The sequence below is a fragment of the Coenobita brevimanus genome, chromosome 111, assembly GCF_032717465.1.
Source record: "Coenobita brevimanus isolate Jiangsu-jjx chromosome 111, ASM3271746v2, whole genome shotgun sequence".
Lineage (NCBI taxonomy): Eukaryota > Metazoa > Arthropoda > Malacostraca > Decapoda > Coenobitidae > Coenobita > Coenobita brevimanus.
The window spans coordinates 32,266,043-32,286,349 of record NC_137064.1 but is presented as its reverse complement, the minus strand read 5'-3'; the positions used below and the strand labels follow the sequence as shown (position 1 = coordinate 32,286,349).

At 39.4% G+C, this 20,307-nt stretch overlaps 1 protein-coding gene across 1 annotated transcript in view; it reads left to right on the top strand.

Annotated features, from left to right (window-relative positions):
• The window catches only part of Dhc36C (Dynein heavy chain at 36C), a 111,414-nt gene that overhangs the window by 28,362 nt on the left and 62,745 nt on the right, over positions 1 to 20,307 (top strand). Inside the window, exons 17-36 of the mRNA XM_080286419.1 lie at positions 398 to 613; positions 1,330 to 1,533; positions 2,370 to 2,488; positions 3,548 to 3,677; positions 3,961 to 4,122; positions 5,847 to 5,983; positions 6,885 to 7,130; positions 7,517 to 7,715; positions 8,164 to 8,291; positions 9,087 to 9,196; positions 12,428 to 12,546; positions 13,151 to 13,292; positions 14,469 to 14,605; positions 14,867 to 15,013; positions 15,300 to 15,383; positions 15,687 to 15,852; positions 16,672 to 16,759; positions 17,781 to 17,838; positions 18,278 to 18,355; positions 18,663 to 18,833. Of these exons, the coding sequence (XP_080142545.1) occupies positions 398 to 613; positions 1,330 to 1,533; positions 2,370 to 2,488; positions 3,548 to 3,677; positions 3,961 to 4,122; positions 5,847 to 5,983; positions 6,885 to 7,130; positions 7,517 to 7,715; positions 8,164 to 8,291; positions 9,087 to 9,196; positions 12,428 to 12,546; positions 13,151 to 13,292; positions 14,469 to 14,605; positions 14,867 to 15,013; positions 15,300 to 15,383; positions 15,687 to 15,852; positions 16,672 to 16,759; positions 17,781 to 17,838; positions 18,278 to 18,355; positions 18,663 to 18,833 (2,841 nt within the window). The remainder of the gene's footprint in view (positions 1 to 397; positions 614 to 1,329; positions 1,534 to 2,369; positions 2,489 to 3,547; positions 3,678 to 3,960; positions 4,123 to 5,846; positions 5,984 to 6,884; positions 7,131 to 7,516; positions 7,716 to 8,163; positions 8,292 to 9,086; positions 9,197 to 12,427; positions 12,547 to 13,150; positions 13,293 to 14,468; positions 14,606 to 14,866; positions 15,014 to 15,299; positions 15,384 to 15,686; positions 15,853 to 16,671; positions 16,760 to 17,780; positions 17,839 to 18,277; positions 18,356 to 18,662; positions 18,834 to 20,307) is intronic.

Below are 20,307 nucleotides of genomic sequence, written 5' to 3'. Positions count from 1 at the left end.
AGTCTTTGGTTTTACTCTACCAGTGATCAGCTGTTATGATGGAGTGTGAGGAGTTTGCAAGGAATGCAGAAAAGGAAGTGAATGGAGAAGAATTAGTTAAGATTTCAAACTCCTGTATACAATAATAATGAGTACAGTATATCACAAATAATTTCTGGTATGCGCTGTGATGCTGGTTATGGAACATGATCTGAACTGGGTAGGACTAAATTGTGATAGATGTTTAATATTGTTGAGCGATATATTATCATCACCTTTGATCACCTTGACCATAACATAAGCATAATTCCCCATTTCATTCATCAAAATACGGTTATTGCATCTATCTGTCTTTTTTATATTATAACTCCAACGGTGTTAATGTTTCTCTTCCCCTGTTTCTAACCCCCCATCCTAGGAACGTCGTGAGAAGTTTCAGGAGGAGCTGGGTGAGTACGCAGTGCAGCTGGAGGAATTTCAGACTTATGGTGAGGTTAGTGAGATACACGAGTACCTGCGAAGGGCCAAGGCTCTCCACACACAACTGGACTATGCGGCTAGCTATGTCGACCAGGTTAACAAGGAAGAAGAGGCACTTTCATGGAACACAACACATTATCCACTCAGGAAACAGGTTTGTCTTGCTGTTGTATAGAGTAGTAGATTTTGTCTCTTTAAAGCACATTTTACTTATTTTTCTCACTAGTATGCCAGTGATAATACAGTATTTAAGTTTAACAATTTTCTGTGTTTGTCTTATCCTTTTGTTACTTGGCTGCCTCCTAAGATATTCCCTATCAAGGATAACCATAGCAAACAGTGTATATGGCTGCTGTAGCCAGAAATTCAGGCTGCAGTGCCCACACACACACCTCCCATGAACTTAGCACCTCTCTCTCTTCATCTGACACACATTCACCTGTAGACTGTATGGTTATAATGTATTTTCTGTTTTGCCTGCCTTCTTGCATTTTTCTTACATGCTTTGACAAATTTTAGTGTCTTTTTTTTAATGGAAATTGTTGATGAATTGCTGTATTTACAAAATTGTTAACATTTTGAATTACATAATTAAGTGTGTCTTCACTGTTTTGCTTCATAATAGTGTAGGAAGGGAGTATCACATGCGTAATTGTAAAGCTGTCATATTATGTATCATAGTCTGTAGGGTTTATTTACTAGTTTAGAGAGGAGTAAGGTGTGTGATAAATACAACCTGTACTGAAGGGATAAGAGGGAACTCTACAAATCCCTGCAATAATGCCACAGTTTATCTTATCCACTGACCATCAAAATGTATATTAGCAAGTGTATGATGACAGATTAGAATGGATGCTTATTATTGTGCAGGTATCGGATCGGTTGGCACCCTTCCTGAAGCTGTATGAGGTTGGTGTGGAGTGGTCTGACCGCCTGGAGGAGTGGCTCCATTCTCCTGTAGGTACACATGACCCAGACGTCATTGCACAGGAGGTAGCTGCTACCTGGCGCACTGTTTACAAGCTGGAGAAGGGATTTGGAGATATACCTGCTGCTAAAAACGTTGTCATTGCAGTAAGATATCACTCATTTGTTATAAGTTTGTATTAGGAGGCATATATTTTGTTGACCCTGAATGAACTACCATATTTACTTTCTTTAATGTACAGTACTCTGTAATCTTTGGTATGAACTCATCAGTACTCAGGTATCCTTATATCAGCTAGTACCTTTAATGAATCAGTTTGATATATCTTTTATAAGGATTGTAAGGAAAGTTCCCATATGCTTAATTTTCTCTTAGTTTTCCAGTTTGAAGTTAATTTTATACTTATCTGTCTTGTGTTTACCAGTATCTGAGAGATGATGGCTTTCCGCATGGAGCAGAAGGGTAGACTAGCCAAATGAATTTTATTCAGACATACAGTACATCATGAAAAGATCCTTAGGTAGTATGTTATTATTATATCATTGCTTATCTACTGTACATAATACTGAAAGAAACCATAGACCTGTATAAAATTATCAGTCATGCATTTGAATAACGTCTTGATGCTGTTTGTTTAGACATACAGTACATCATGAAAAGATCCATAGGTAGTACTGTATGTTATTATTATATCATTGCTTATCTACTGTACATAATATCTGTATAAAATTATCAGTCATGCATTTGAATAGCATCTTGATGCTGTTACAGGCTTTACATAACTGCAGTTAGAAATGGAACAGCAGGTGAGATGAGGAGCCATTTTCTTTGTGTAAGAATAAATACCAATAAGTACAGCCGTAGTTGTTTATGTAACTAGACATAATAATACCTACATCCTGCTGAAGTATACCATCCATGAAATGAAGTTTATTGTAAAGAATATTATGCAGCTGTGCAGTGCTAGTGTTTTGTGTTGTAGGTTCGTCAGAGAATTGAGGCATTCCGGGAGAACCTGCCACTGGTACAGACACTGGGTAACCCTGGCCTGAAGGAACGACACTGGGAGAAGATATCAGAAGTGGTTGGCTATCCGCTGAGGTAGGTCGGTAAGATGTAATCACCCTTACATATGCGGTAATGTGGTATTCTATTTAAACTTTGGTATTCTATCCATACCTTAGTTGTATGATGTGAACCTTGGAATGAGTAGTGTGTGGTCATAGATTGTGGGATCTGAATCAGCTGTTAGAGAGCACTGAATGGTAATGCTAATGAGTTTGCTAATTTTTTGGTGTACTGCATGTTTTGCACTATTCATCTTTTAGTTAATTTGAGTCATGTTATAAAGCAGATAATATATTCTGGACAAGACAAAGGAGAGCATTTATAAGATATACTTTTTGTTGTAGTGTTGTACTTGACAACCTGTTCAGGTCCATTAGTCTTGATGTAGTAAAAAATGCACCCCTATCATTTGTGGTGAATTAACATACAGAGCACTTCTGTTCTGGAATATTTCCATATCTTTAGCATACCTCCATTTTGTCTGTAAAGCCCACTCCATTCAATACTAAGTAGTCTGGTGGCAGACTTTGGCCTTTCAGACTGCATGTTTCCATCATCTGTGTAGTGTACTATGGGTACAATATCAATAAAGTCCAGCCATTCTCCAATTTCTTATTTTAAGGACCTTAAAAATCATTCTGATGAGTCTGGTGCAGCTGAGACTGATGACTGTTTAGGTACAAATCACTGTCATTACTGTTGGTTGCTTCCCATTTGTTAGACTGATTTTCAAAGTCCATGGAAAGTGAAACAGGAGAGGCAACAGGACTCTTGATGGCAGTGGTACATGTGTTAGTTCCTGAGCTGGCTGATGGCTTTTTGCTTTTCAGGTCATCCTTTTTTTTATTAGCTTATTCTTTTCTCAATCATCATTTGCAGCACTGAATGACTATGGTTGATGTGCATCTGTTAATTGCATTAGATTAAGTTCATCTTTTTATTGCGCATGATTATGTTATAAAGTTCATTTTAGCAGAGTATGAGAAAATGGGTGGATTAATATGAATAGACACAGTAACTGCTGGGTGTAGTCTCTTAGGAAATACCCTGGTCAGTTCCTTTGCCAAGACTTGCACCGTTTTTTTCACTCAGAGCGGATGCAACAACAACCCTGCAGCGCTTAATAGATTCAAACCTGGAGGACTATCTTCCCAAATTTGAGTCAGTGTCAGAGGCAGCTTCCAAAGAGCATGTGTTTGAGAGGAACTTGGAAAAGATGAAGGTAAATGGTTCTTGCAGTTTTCAGTCATGCTGTGTATTTCCTTAAAACCAAACTGTATGGAAACAACTGGTGTTAGGGTTGTTCAGTATTAAAGCTCACACGTCACTAAAGAATATACTCTGAAAGGCATCTGGTAATGTGTTAGTTAACAAACCCTGTTACTTTAGAGGTCACTGAGCTGTAATTCTTCAGTGCTGTAATATACTATTTTGCAGCTCTGATTGTAATAAAGATGATTAAACTGCTGTATATAGGAAGTATATCATTGTCACGTTGAGCACAGAGTGAGTGGCAAGAGATGGAGCTGGTTCTGAAGCCACATCGTGAGACGGACACATGGGTGCTGTCTGCTGTGGAGGACATCCAGTTTCTGCTTGATGACCACATTGTCAAGACACAGTCCATGAGGTCATCGCCCTTCATCAAGCCAATTGAACAGGAAGTGGTTTGTACTGCCTTAAGATCAGGCATTTTTATAGAGCAGAAAGTGATTAGTACTGCATCATAATCTTACATTTTATAAGCTATTAGGATAAAGAGAGTTATACTGAATTGATGTGCAGTTGGCAAAAGATTTATCAAGATTCACACATTTGGTGAATTTGGACCTGTACAGTATTCTGCAGTATGTTTTGACATGTCTGACAATTAGGAGTAATAAAAATTTCAGACTGATACCAAATTATGTTCCTTAATTAGTGTGATGTGGAGAGAATGGATGACAATAGAGTGGTGAAAAAGTTACAGGCATACCCCGATATCCGGCACATCACTAACTGACGATTCGCTTGACCAAACAAAAGAAATGGGAGAACATTCCTACAATCTGAATGGCCATCGATTCACTAGTCCGAACACTTTGCCCCTCCCCTGGTTTGAAACAAGCACATCTGAACAGGACTTGGTGGTGCACACAGCTCTCCCTGTCCTCTCTCCATCCCCTCGTTTCTCCCCCTGTCCCTCGTCCATCCCCCAACCACCCTCAGCACTGCCTGGTGTGTCTCTCTCCATCCCCCTGCCCTCCCCCACCTCCTCTTGTTTCCCTCCCCATCCCCCACCCTCCCTGACCTCTGCGTGCTTGGCTTGCTCATCCACTCTTCCACCCTTGCTGTGTCTGTTGGCCTGAATACCTTTCTGCATGTGATGTTTGATGTCTCATTTTTTAGCAATAACTTTGTTTATGAGGATAATTACTTCACCTATGGTGTTTCTGTGTCAGTCCCTATTGATTGAGTAAGATATATGAGAGTTTGTGTTTGGGCCTGAAATGAATCTCCAGCTTTCCTTCAGTATCTTATAGGGAAAATTGCTTTGATATCTGACATACTCGCTGACTGAACACTCCCACTGGTACACAACTCTGCTGGATATCAGGGTAGTCCTATATATCTGAGTGAATTTGAAGGAGGGAGGAGGCGAGTTAGGTCAAGAAGGTGGAGGGATATGGTGGATGAGTGTATGAGGAAGAGAGGTATGGAAGTTGGTGAGGCTAAAGGGCTGACAAGAGATCGAGCTGGCTGGATGAATTTTGTGCAGAGAAGTGCATGACCAGGGATTTGGCACCTCTTTTTAACATGACAGCATTTGGACTGGCTCCATCAGGTAGGTATATGTGAAGCTACAGAACTTGGTGAAATTTTTTTGGCCTATCACATGGAGCCAGGATTTCGAGGGCTTGAATGATGAGTGAATGGAAACGTGGCCCATTGAACTGGGTAGACTTTGGCTGTCTAGACATTGCTACTCCTTACCTGGCTCTAGGGTGGGAAAGGAGGTCCAGATGATGATGATGATGATGATGAATAAGTGAGATAATAGAAGCAAATATCCAGTTCTTACAGTGGGACATATAGCATCATATTTCAAAGCTCTTTATCCTATTTTCAAAATGTAAATCACAGTGGGAATCTTGGTAATACATCTGGTGACTGCATAGCTACAAGCTTGTTGATAGGTATACAGTACTTTTCCATCCTCTGTCATCAGAACAGTTTTGTCAGCAGGTTTTCTGAAATAATTTCCTGAGAGTTTGTTTGAACATAGTATTTCTGCTTGTCTGGTTTATTTTACCATTATAATGTAGACTATTTTTAGTCCAGTGTAAAGTTTTGTAACATCATTACCAGTTTTTTTATTTATTTAGTTTGTATTATTATTTTTTTTTTTAAGGCTGCTTGGGAAACAACTCTGGCCCAGCTGCAGGAGGTGGTGGATGAATGGTTAAGGGTCCAAGCCACCTGGATCTACCTTGAACCAATCTTCGGCTCTCCTGACATCATGGCCCAAATGCCGGAGGAGGGACGGAGGTTAGTTAATCCATTCTGCCCCTTCTCCAGCAAGGAAAAAGTAAGTACACAGCAGTAAAATTATTTGGAAAAATTAGAAGAATAATTTTAATCTGAGAACAAGAATGAAGAAGGAGTGGATAAAAGAATCTATGCAAGAGGCCAGATCTTGATTTGATACAGCATGAAGAAGTGCTTCACTCTCATCTTAAATGTCAGGAACAACTTGCCTAGCCCTGGGCTCCTATGCTTCTCATGGGGCAATGTAGGATTGGATGATGGATGGGTGGATGGATAAAGAACCGCTGTAAGGTCAATAAATTATGAGAAAGTTTTCTCTTGCAACTTAAAGATATCTAGGAAGAACTTGCTAGATGATATGATGCAAGGTATATACTATATAGACTTGAGGTAAATGCAGTACTGTACAGTATAAGGTATTGATTATTAGGTTATATACTGTACTGTATTGCTTTTAGTTCACTGGAATATTCAGTCTTCTGTAAACATTTAGCAGTGTGGTTAGTATGATTACTTTTATTACTGCAGTGTTATATGATACTGCACAGCATAGTTAGGATTTTTCATTGTCTTTAGTACAATATAGCCAGAGAACTTGACTTAAAGTTTAACCCCATTATTGCTAGAGGCGTCCTTTATAGTGAAGTTACCAGTCGGTAATCATCGTATTACTGAATGGGGTCATTGGATGCTGTTTCTAACCCCTTCAATTCGGGAGATCTCCCCTGACCTTAATAATACTCTATAGTTTGACAGCGTATAGAGAAACAAAACAGTGAAGAGCTCATGGTACCATAAGCATTAATACTGAGATGATAAAAATAAATTAATAAAGATGTCACTGTTCTGAAAAGATTCATCTTGAGAAATTGCATGTGAAGTGTGGACCATATGTCATCAGGTTCAACACAGTGGACAAAACATGGAAGGATATTATGAAGAGTGTGCGTCAGAATACTCGAGTGCTGTCGGTGCTGGAAGTTGACAAGATTCTTGAGCGGCTGCGTAAATCCTCAGAACTGTTAGAACTGATCCAGCGTGGCCTGAATGAGTACCTGGAGAAGAAGAGGCTGTACTTCCCAAGGTTCTTCTTCCTGTCCAACGAAGAGCTCCTTGAGATCCTCAGTGAGACGAAGGACCCAAGCAGGTTGGTTGGACGGAGAATATTCCAGTAACATGAGCACCCTTGAATTTTAATTACTTGTATTTTTAATCTTGTTATATAATTCTAATAACTCTGAAAATATTGTGGTTTGAATAATAACTTGTATGCTAATGTAACTTAGCATTTTTTTTTCTTATGAATTCATGATATGTGAGTAATTGTGTGGCCCTTTTTCACTGGGCATGCAATTGATAACTATCTCAATTTCTTACATCTTTTCCTTTTTCTGAATCCTACCTCACTGTGTCTTTTATTGGGAAAAATGGTCGCAGGATGATGATGATAATAATGAAAACTTACTGTAGCTATACTAGCAAAACTTTTTGATGGAATCCCATCTGTCATTGTTTTAACTTATTTCCTCTCAGAGTCCAGCCACATCTCAAGAAGTGCTTTGAGGGTGTTAATTCCTTGGACTTTGGTGATGACTTGGAGGTGGTGGCAGTTAGGTCAAGTGAGGGTGAGGTCATTGGCCTCACACAGATTATCAGTACTGCCAAAGCAAGGGGACAGGTGGAGAAGTGGCTTGTTCAGCTGGAAGCAAGTGTTAAGTCCAGCATCAAGAAGGTATAGATTCCACACTGGAGTTTTTGCTCTACTGTATTGGCAATTTTTCCCACTCAGTAACAGTCATTCAGGTATCTTAAAGCCTGTTTATGAAGAGATTGCAACAAAGTCAGAATTATGCTAGACTTACCAGATAAGGTTCAAGATGCGGACAGTTCTTGTAGCCATGTTGCACTGGTTTTCTTTCCATTGGCTATAAATTGGGCAGCTATCTCAAAGCCTGTTTTTATAGTGGAATTACAGTAAGAAACTATAAATATATTAGGCTGTATTACCAGACTGATACATTGTTGTTAGTAAGATTTCAGAAAAATATTTAGTATAATACAGTACAAGTATCAGGCAACAGACAACTGGATAAGATGAACAGTAGTCAGCAAGAGTATAAATAAATACCATATATAACTTGAACTTCTCATTATATACTTATGTTTCTGTGTTGTTGCAGGTGGTACAATCGAGCATGGAGGCATACTGTACCAAGGCAAGAGAAGATTGGGCTCTGGAATGGCCTGGTCAAGCCGTCCTATGTATCTCACAGCTCTTCTGGACAACACATGTTTCTCGATGCATGGTGTCAGTAGCATACAGTACACTACCATAAGTAATCTTTACCTGTGCAGTCTGGTTATGTAGTTTTTATTATATTCTTTCCACCTTCAGGTGATTTTGTTCAACTTTAGAATGACCTCTCATTGAAAGATTTAAAATAAACACTAGATAACCCAGATAGCCATTTACAACACTGGGTGGTAACCATATAATGAAATAAGAGGGTGATGTTGATTTTACTATGGTGCCCTTGTTAATTGGGTAGAGAGTTGGAAATGTGGTGTCCACCTGGGAGCAAAGCCTCCACACTTTTCCCTGCACTGTCAACCACAAGGGAATATCGGCCCACTAGGGGCGGTTGCTTGCCTGTGGTTGTTGGATCTGCTCAACCAGGCAGACTGGGGTTGAACAACAACAGCAGCTATTGCTACTACTACAACTTCACTGCCATAATGCCTTTACTTTTATTTTGCTACCACTAGGCCATTTTATTTAGATTAGGGAAGATTTCTGATTGTGATGGGGTTAAGGTCAGGCTTCTTTAACCCCTCCACTACATGGTGTTTGTTGGATTTTCATTTGACTAATACCAGATGATTTTATTCAGCTCAAGGGAGACATGGTAGTGATGAGTTGGGAATTCAGTTACGTTTTTATTGATCTATAGATGGGAAAAAGGTGATGATGTGATGTTGGTGATGATGATGATGATGATAATAATAATTAATGGTTGCGATGATAATAATGATTATGATGATGATGATAATTAATCATGGAGATAAAGGTGGCAGTAGTGATGATAGTGGTTTCATTTGACAGTGAGGGTCCCCAGGAGATGGAAGCTTACCATGAACTGTGCAACACCCAGATTGAAAAAGTGGTAGGCTTGGTCCGGGGCCAACTCTCTAAGCAAAACAGAACCACCCTTGGTAAGCAACTTCAGAGGTTATTTTATTTGTGAGAGGGGGAGGGGAGTAATGGTCTCCTTATATTTCCCCCGTCATGTTTTTCCACCTCGTTTTCAGGAAACCTCTTTTCCTTTGTCATATACTTCACAGTTGTATACCTTTGAAGTCATAGTCTCCCATAATCATATGTGATCAGATCACTTCATTTTCCTTATGTATGAAGGATGATTTAGAAAGATGAAAAATTTTAGTATTTTTGAAACATTTGGAAAGTACAGTACAATGTTTATATTTTTACTATATGTTAAAATATTGTATTGACATATGTGAGGTTTAACTGCAGCACTTAAAAGATTAGTTAGTGTAACAGTGAAGTGAAACAGTTGTAGATTGGTCATGCACATAAACACACACACACACACACACACACACACACACACACACACACACAGTTTGAGGAGGATATAATAATTAAAAGTAGTGATCAACCAAAGCTGTTTTACAGCTATATCAGAAGCAAAACCAAAGTAAAAGATATAATACAATCAATTACGGACGAGGGAATCACTTATACACAAGAGAAAGATATTTGTGAAGCACTAAATAAGAATTTCCAATTAGCTTTTACAGAAGAAAAAAATTTTGAGAGGGACTATGTGGAGCATGCATGTCCACACATACTACCAGATATACAAATAGCAGAAAAAGTAATACAGGAGGAGTTAAGTAGATTAGACAGAGGAAAAGCAAGTGGTCCTGATGAAATTTCATGTTGGGTACTACGAGAATGTGCAAAGGAGTTAAGTAAACCATTATTTTTAATTTTCAAGAAATCCTTGAGTCAAGGTAAACTACCTGATATTTGGAAAAAAGCAAATATTGTCCCCTTATTCAAGAAAGGAAATAGACAAAATCCACTCAACTACCGACCAGTATCACTGACCAGTGTTGTAAGCAAGGTATTAGAAAAGCTTATAAGAAAAGCTTGGGTAAATCATCTAGAAGAACACAATATGATAACAGAAAGACAGTTTGGTTTCAGAAAAGGAAAATCATGTGTTACTAATCTGTTGAGCTACTATGACAGAGTAACAAACACAATACAGGAAAGGGAAGGATGGGTGGACAGTATCTATTTAGATTTCAAGAAAGCTTTTGACACAGTACCACACCAAAGACTTTTATGGAAACTGTACCATCAAGGAGGAATTCGAGGCAAACTGTTTTGTTGGATGCAAGACTTTCTCATAAAAAGAGAAATGAGAACAGTACTAAGAGGAAACTACTCATCATGGAAAGAAGTGACTAGTGGAGTACCACAGGGTTCAGTGCTGGCACCAATCATGTTTTTAGTGTATATAAATGATATAAACAGTAACACTGGAAATGAGAGCTATCTGAATATGTTTGCAGATGATGCAAAAATACAAAGGAGAATTACTAACACAGACTCTTGTAAAGAGCTACAAGAAGAATTAAATAAACTTCATGAATGGAGTAGTACATGGCAAATGGAATTCAATGTGGACAAGTGTCATGTAATCAAGTTTGGTAAAAGTGGAAAAAGACCTGATTGGGATTATAAGTTAGGAAATAAAACCCTATACACATCAGAAAGAGAGAAAGACCTAGGTGTGATTATCAATAACAGACTACCTCTGGCTGACCACATCAGCAAGAAGGTACGGAACATGTATACACTGCTTGCAAATATGAGAATAGCATTCACATACATAAATGAAGACATGCTAAGAAGGATAATAACATCATTCATTAGACCATCCCTGGAATATGCATCAGTAGTCTGGAGTCCTCATCTCAAAAAGCACATAGACAAGATTGAAAAAGTTCAAAGGGCTGCTACAAGATGGATACCAAGCTTAAGGGACCTAAGCTACGAAGAAAGACCAAATAAACTGAATCTACCAACACTACGGGAGAGAAGGAAAAGAGGTGACATGATAATGCTATATAAGTGCATTTCAGGGAAGGAGAAAATAGACATAAATGAGTACTTAACATATGGAGAAGCATCAGCAAGAGGACACTGCAAAAAACTGCTTAAGAAGAGAGGTGATAAAGACGTAAGGAAATTCAGTTTCCCAAACAGAGCAATTGATCAATGGAATGCACTACCGAATGAAATAGTGTGTGCCAAAACAATTCACAAATTTAAGGATATGTACAATAAATATGGTTTAAGACACGGGACAGTACGAGCTTGACTCATTCCTGTAAAGATACAATTAGGTAAGAACAATTAGGTAAGGTAAGAATACACACACACACACACACACACACACACACACACACACACACACACACACACACACACACCTCGCTGGTGCAGTGGTAACGCTCTCGCTTGCCAACTGGTGGACGAGAGTTCGCGCCTCGCTCAGGTTGCAAAAAAGTTTCACTGACGAAGTGGGTGGTTACTGTCCCCCTTGAGCAAGGGGACGGGTGTGTGCGTGTGTGAAGGTCACAGCCTTGCCCTTAGATCGGACTATATGAGCTCTCAGCTCCCTTCCGGGAGGGTAAAAGCTGACGATCACGACCATCAAGTGATCCTGACCGACCCGGTGAATTACACACACACACACACACACACACACACACACACACATACACACACACACACACACACACACACACACACTGTAACAGATGCATTATTATCATACACGCCACAGGCATGTGTACTGTACACATTTCGATGTCTTATCATACATCAGAATTGTCCCGGGCATCTGTAAAATGGAGAGCTGCCATTAGGTGACAAGACCAGTGCATGCAAGCATGTTGGAGTCTTTATAAACAAAATAAAATGAACTGTGCTGTTAACACTTTCCTGGGCCAGCCTTGTGTAACTTTTCTATCCCATTCCCAGGCCAGCTGTGAGTTTCCAATGAAATGAAGATTTGTTGCCTGTGTTCACCAGATTGTTGTGCTGTGTATTTGAGCCATGAAAAATTATTCCAACAAATGACTCACCGGTACATCTTTGGCCCAGAATCGGTTGGCCAACAAATGACGCTTTGGTGCATCATCAGCCCAGAATAATGTTAATAAATCTATGGTTGTTTCACTCCAGCTTAATTATCTAAGCTTTATATTTTTACAGTTGTTAATGCTACAAAACTGTCCATTTACCAAGCAGTATGGCCTAGAGCTGTCTCAGGAATGTATTCTCCAGTTCTATTGTACACCTTTCTGAATCATTGTATATTACTATTTGTATTGTTCCTTCAGGAGCGCTGGTGGTGCTGGATGTTCATGCTCGTGATGTCCTGAAGGATGAAATCATAAAGAAAAAGGTCACTGACCTCACTGACTTCACATGGCTATCACAGCTGCGGTACTACTGGCAGGTCAGTGATCTCAAGAAGATGAACAAATTGTGTTTGTGTGAAATACTGTACAGATGGCCCTCCACAATCACAGAATCAGCTTTTGCGAGGTTCGAAGATTCATGGATTGCCCCTCTGTGGAGCCAGTATTTCATTCTTGGCCACAAAATGTCACAGTGCTGACGCTCACGGGTCATTTCGTGCCAAAACAGCCATACCCAATCAAAACTTATTTGTTATTTAACTTTTTTATACAATTGGTCTGTTACTATTTGTGATATTTTATGCTGCTGTCATGTCCCAGATATGGTTTATTAGGTACAGTATGTGCACACTTGCTCACAAGGGGGTGATTTGCAGCTGTAGAGGCATCTGGAGGAGGTGCACCAAACATTTGCAGAAAATTCACATTTGCAGGGGTCTGTGTCCCCTAACCCCCGTGAATGTGGAGGGCCAACTGTATTCAGAAGAATTTATCTCCCTTTTACTCTACTAGTACTCTGGTATAGTGCCTTTCTTTACATATTACACAGAGTTTTTCTTATGATATTTCTCTGGTTATTGCAGTTAGTGTATCCATAAGGCAGAAATGTTGCAAATGATATCGTCACTACTTTTCTGACAGGATGATATACTGAAGGTGCGAATGATCAATGCTGAGTTGGACTATGGTTATGAGTACCTGGGCAACACTGGCCGTTTGGTGATCACACTCCTCACTGACCGCTGTTATCGCACCCTCACACAGGCCCTCATGCTCAACTTAGGTAGAGTATAACCACCTTCACCCTTTCTGGCTTAAGTATGAGATGTACCCTTGACTCTCAGTCATCAATGAAAGTGATTAAATTCTAGTGACCACATGCATAGGATGTATTCACAAGTTTTCAAGGGCAATTGAACAGTATTCCTTAGTTTCATAATGTTTATTTAAGTTTGATTAAATTTTATGCAAATTTTCATATTTTACTGACTGTTTTACACCCAATTTATAGATATTTTTTTTTTTGCTTTTTGAATTAGGTAGATGTAAATGGTATAAGCACAAAATTCATCATCATCATCATTACCATCATCATCAACATTTGTACCTCCTTTCCCACCCTAGGGCAGGGTGAAGAGTATCAACATCCAGACAACCAAAGTTTGCCCAGTTCAATGGGCCATGCTTCATTCACTCATTATTCAAGCCCACGGAATCCTGGCTCCATCAGATAGGCCAAAAAAATTTCACTGCATTCTGTAGCTTTCACATATACCTATCTGGTAGAGTCAGTCTGAATGCTGTCGCGTTAAAAAGGGATGCTGAATCCCTGGTTATGCACATCTTCGCACAAAATTCATCCTGCCAGCTCGATCTCTTGTCAGTCCCTTAGCCCCACCAACCTCCATACTTCTCTTCCTCTCATACTCACCCACCATATCCCTCCACCATCTTCTTGGTTTACCTCGCCTCCTCCCTCCTTGAAATTCACTCAGATATACCTTTTTCACCACTCTGTTGTCATCCATTCTGTCCACATGACCATACCTTTTCAGTACACTCTCTTCGATTCTGATGTCCACAGACTTCCTCACTCTGCATCTTTCATGAATCACATTATTCCGTATCCTATCCACTCTCTATACTCCACATTCATTCCTCAGCAGCCCCATCTCCACTGCTCTTACTCTTGACTTTTCATTTTCATGCCACACCATAGTCTCACATAAAGAAGTGTTGCTGTTATCACTTCGAATGTCTTGATCAGGTCCCATTATTCTTGACATGAAACTCACTACCTTGGTTTTTATGAGAATATATTTTACAGTACTTCTTTTTTCATGTTGAGTGTAATATTAAGTTTTGCTTGCTTCAACTTCATTGATATGCAGATGATATCATCTCTTGGAGTGGGGAATGGTAATAAAATGGCATAAGAATGAGTGGGTTTCCTCACCAGGTGGAGCTCCTGAGGGCCCGGCAGGTACAGGCAAAACGGAGACCACAAAGGATCTGGCCAAGGCAGTAGCCAAGCAGTGTGTCGTCTTTAACTGCTCTGATGGCCTTGATTACATCTCACTTGCAAAGTTTTTCAAGGTACTGCTTAAACTGTGGATATTTCCTATGATCCTATAAGGTCCATTAAACTGTCAATCTTTTCACTACAGAACTGCTCCAAGCTTAATAGAATAGTTGGATGGTAGCAAGAATTAAATAAGATACAGTATCGTCATAGTGAAGGGGCTAAATTGTGGATGTTTCTGATTTATTATATGTGAGAGCAGTCAAGGTCTGACAGATGTTAAGTCCAGGTGTGTTAAAAATAAATCAGACTATGGGATCTGGTCATATTCCTAGGGCCTGGCATCATGTGGTGCATGGACGTGCTTCGATGAGTTCAACCGCATAGAGCTGGAGGTGTTGTCTGTGGTGGCACAGCAGATTCTTACACTGCAGCGGGGCCTCCAGTCAGGGGCACCACGTCTTACACTCCAGGGCACTGAAGTGAGATACAGTCAAGGACAAAAGTTTGCCACACACTCTTTTATCATGTCAAGTAACCTCAGTTGTTTTACCCTAATAAGAAATCTTTCAAGTCATCTTGTGTTTTTCTTTTCTGTTATAATTGCATTATTAGAGGTCAGCCATGTTAATGTATTACAGTATCATTTGGAACTTTGTCCATTACATCATCCTCTGCTGAATCAAATTCCTAAGTCCTCTTATATTGTATTACTCATTATTCTTGATGTCTATGATGATCTCTTGTGATGTCTGTGGTTCTCCTCAGGTTAGTCTGGACCCAACCTGTGCTGTATTTATCACTATGAACCCAGGCTATGCTGGACGCTCTGAACTGCCAGATAATCTCAAGGTAACTAATGTTTCTGGCGGCAGTTTGCTTCAGTGTGGTTATTTTATAACAGGAAAAAAGTATAATATGATTCATAAGTTTAGATGTAACTTGTCTGATACAGGAGAAGTTTACTGTATGACATGGGCGTAATGTAAAGCATCAGCACTCATAAAGATTATATTGTGGTAATGTTAGGTGCCTAATGCCTGGTGGCATATATGAATGAATTTTATGTGTGTGTGTGTGTGTGTGCGTGCGAATTTTAAGTCAGTGCCCATGTTACCAACAACATTTATTTCTCTGTTTTTCTTTCTTTCACAGGCACTCTTCAGATCTGTGGCCATGATGGTGCCAGATTATGGCCTCATCGCGGAGATTTCCCTGTATTCCTTTGGATTTGTGGCAGCGCGCAGTATGGCACGCAAGATTGTGGCCACATACAGGTTGTGTTCTGAGCAGCTGTCAGCCCAACCACATTATGATTATGGTACGTTCTTGCAAGTTTTGACGTGTTATGCCACTTAACTAAATGCCCAGCTGAATTAATCTAACTGCACATGAGTGGATCAGAACTGATCAGATTGAGGACAGTGTTTTCATCTTACTATCGCATGATCATTTTCTTAAGCTTTAGATAGATTTTTTTTAAATGCTGGGATTAGATTGAACCTTCATTTACCCTTTCTCTACAAGAGGGCTTTCCAAAGGTTTATGAAATTGTCTGGAGGTAACAAGAACAAAACTGATATGGCATCCTGTCATTAACTTAACAAATTCATCAACAGTAAATTCTCAGTTACTGTATCCATTGTAATTCAGCCAAGCCCTATGCCAAATAATGTGAAATACTGTACAGGAATTTGCATAGTAGCCTCATCAGCTCAATATTCACCATTGCGCCAGATACTGTGTTATTATCCATCTCGATCCTCTATCATAAAAACTTTCCCATGGGTAAAAGATGAAAACTAAGCATAAAATACAATAAAATAATGATACAGTACAGTGTACAATAAAACAGCACCGGTTGGCTACCAATTATGAGCCGGCTGATATGCCTCAACGCCAGATATTGCATAGAACCGCCGGTTTCCTCCCTTTTCAGCACTGGATGTTGCATAATTTTGCCAGATATTGCTTTAATAAAGCCGAGCCAGCGGTGCTGGATATTGCATTGGGCTGGATATTGCGATGACGGATAATTGAGAGTTTACTGTATAGGGAAAGACAAAAATGTAATTAATATTGCACCATTGTAGAGAAAGGGTTATTAGCAAAGATATGATACCATTCCCTTTCTTTACAGGGATGAGGACAGTGAAAGCAGTGTTGATTGCTGCCGGCACACTGAAGCTGAAGTACCCAGACATGCCTGAGGCTGTATTGGTGCTGAGGTAATACAGACCTATATAAACACTCCTAAGTTTATGTTGTGTATGAGATTAAGTTTATGTATTGTATGTTTACCTTCACTTGTACACATCGTGAACACCTCACAGTCAAAATAGTGAATGCAAAAAGTAAAATGATCAGTGATAAGAATGATCCAGACTGCTATATCCTGTAAATAGGTTAAGATACTTTATAAATACATCTCACTGTTGTATTCTCGTTCACTTGGGAACTTTGATGAATGAAAAGATGATATTGTACTGAATGGGTAAATGTTCCAAGACTAAATCATCATCATCATCATCCAGATCTTCTTTCCCACCCTAGGATGGGATGAGGAAGAGTTCAGAGAACCAGAAAAAAAAAATAGAATGATAACTAATTTTGTTTGCTTCTCTACTGTATGGCAGTATACCTTATTAAACTAATTGTAGCTTAGTATCAGAATTATTTGTCAGCTTGAGTTGTACATAGGGGTGCTCACCATCCACTCACTTGATGTAGTGCAGCTCTCAGGTGCCTGCCCTTTCCTCTCTTCTTTCCCTCCTTCCTCGTCTGTCTGTCTTTCCTTCATTCTTTCTTCCTTCTGTCTATGTGTGACTCTACTTTCCTCTCTTCTTTCCTTCTTTCCTCGTCTGTCTGTCTTTCCTTCATTCTTTCTTCCTTCTTTCTACATGTGACTCTACACTGAGTGAAAAACCAAATGGTCTCCTATACCCCAGGAAACCATTTACTATGTTGGTTGGTAACCATATAACCAAATTATGACACCTGATTGTTTAGTGGGCAATTAAGGTGCTCCAGTCAGATTGAGCCAGTGCGGGTTTATATCCAAGGGGTGATTAGGGTTTATTGCTCACATAGTGCCACCCAGGGATGAGTGAGGCTGGTCATTCTCATCTTAAATGTCAGGACCAACTTGCCTAACCCCAGGCTCCTACGCTTCTCATGGGGCAGTACTGGATTAGATGATGAATGAATGAATGATTTTCATCCAGAGGTATGTTCCTTTGGTTTCCCTAGGTCCATCCGGGATGTGAACCTGCCTAAGTTCCTCGCCCATGATCTTCCACTGTTTGAGGTCAGACTTTATTAATGTGTGTGTGTGTGTGTGTGTGTGTGTGTGTGTGTGTGTGTGTGTGTGTGTAAGTAGTTAAATAACTGAAAGTTGCCACACCTTAGATATCTGGACTGAGTAGTCTAGCTCTGGGCACCTACACTATTATTGGGCTTTTAAAGAAGTGGATGTTGGAGAGAATAAGATATCACGTATCAAAAATTTTCACTAAGATTTTGCACCAAGTTAATGTAGCCTCAGTCATACTGATATCTAATCGGAGATGTTTTCCCTGTGCCTTAAGAGGCAGAATTTTGTCCCAGGGACATTAGGTTTTAGGACTGGAAATATGGAGTCAATTCTTCATATCCAATGTTATTACAGTAGTTATTGGTATATGTGTTATTTTATTGTTTTGATCCATCATTGATAATCAGCCTGAGGTGTGTTTCTTATCATACAGGGCATCATTGCGGATTTGTTTCCTGGGGTGGTCCTGCCACAGCCAGATTACACCTTCCTTCACCGAGCAATCCGTGAGGTATGGATGATTTTACCTTTGGTGGTAGCCGGAAGCGCCTGTCTCTGATTGAAGTGTTGTCTGGTCTCAGACAAAATTAGTTTGCTGTAGGTTGAGGACTGCTGTATGTTTTTACCTGACATTCAGTTGCTCTCTTTCTCTCTCTATCTCTCGCTCTATAGATTATTTAGATAGATGCACTTGGTTCATTCATTAAACTATGGTACATAAAAAAAAAAGAATCATGAGAGGACACAAAAAATTTTATGTTTGTTTCATAGTGGATTTCAGAATCAAGACTAAGTTAGTGGTTTATATGTTTATGAAGGTGTGTGCTGGTGCGGGTTTGCGAGCCAACAACTACTTCATGGATAAGGTGCAGCAGGTGTACGAGACAATGAGAGTGAGACATGGCTTCATGCTTATTGGTAACCCCATTGGAGGCAAGACCGTGGCATTGCGTACCCTCGCTAAGGCCCTTGGCATCATGAACGACAGGGTGGGTTTCTCCAGGCCATGATCTACAGGCGGACTTACAATTAACTCACTGTCATTAGGTTTTGATTTGCAAGAAGAGCTACAAGCTTGGGATGTTTCTATTCTCTTTTTCTTGTTGTATTTACAAGAACTCAAAATAACCATGATAATTTCCATTACTGATCATTTCAGAAAGAACAAGAGATGTTGGAATGTTATCACTTCAATCACTCCTGAAGAAAACAGATGTAAATTAAGAGATGGAGTTAATTATAAGTTTGTTCATAAATTCTATGCTCCTCATGGGGCAACATAGGATTGGATGATGGATGGCTCATGAATCATAGGGTCAGTTAAGCCACATGGAGGAGTATCCATTTTGTTTTCCTGGAAAATGTGGTTTTCTCTCACCCTACATAATATGAAGCTAATTTTACAGCATATCTACTGATCTGTCTGTCTGTCTGTCTATATATATATCCATCTATATCTATCTCTATCTATCTGTCTATCAGTTTATCTGTCTGTATATCAGTATCGGTCTACCTGTCAATCTATATATCTATCTGTATACGGTATATATCTAATATACTATAGCAGTAGTCATGTGTGTGTGTGTGCGTGTGTGTGTGTGTGTGTATTTTGGGGAGCCAAAACTACACATTCAAATCGCACCAAAATGGGCACAAAAATTGCAAAAAATTCGCTGATGTGAAAAAACTTGGTCCCATCACGATTGAAAAACTTTTACTAGTATTTAATGAGTGATCACATTTTGACCAAAAAAGCTGCTCTAGGCGCCCGGCATAGGATCTCCATAGAATATTTTGTCCACAGGTATAACTAAAATATATTATAGCAGCGCGAGAGCCCACTGCAGGAGCAAGTGTGAGCGGCCCGAAGGGCCCACGAGCACTTGTATTTGTCTATATTTATCTATCTATATATCAATCTCTAACCTATCTATCTATGTTTCTGTGTATCTATCTATCCATCCCTATATATATCTATATATCTATATATAGATAGATAGATAGATAGATAGATAGATATTTACATACATACACACTCAGTTACAGGTTATTCCAAGTACAAAACCTGTATTGTGAAAAATTTTGTGTCCCAACATAATCTTTAGTAGTTTTTTCTTTTTGTTATTATCACTTCCCCTCCTTTCCTCCATTCTCCTCCAACAGTTGTGAATATGCACTTATGTTGTTCAATATTTTCATTATATCCAACGCAGTAATGCAGTGTCTGCTTTGAGATTAACATCCTCACAACAGTGACATATTTTTCATAGTTTATTCTTGCAGCTACTGGACATTTGTTTTGACACAGGAGTAAGGGTGGCCATGTCAAACCCCTCCAGTACAGAAAGACTGTCATTGTATCATATTGTATCATTTAGAACGGCTTCAGCTGAATAAAATCAATCGGTGTCAGCAAGAATTAATGGAAAATGTATCACTGTAGTAGGAGAGTTAACTTCCTCA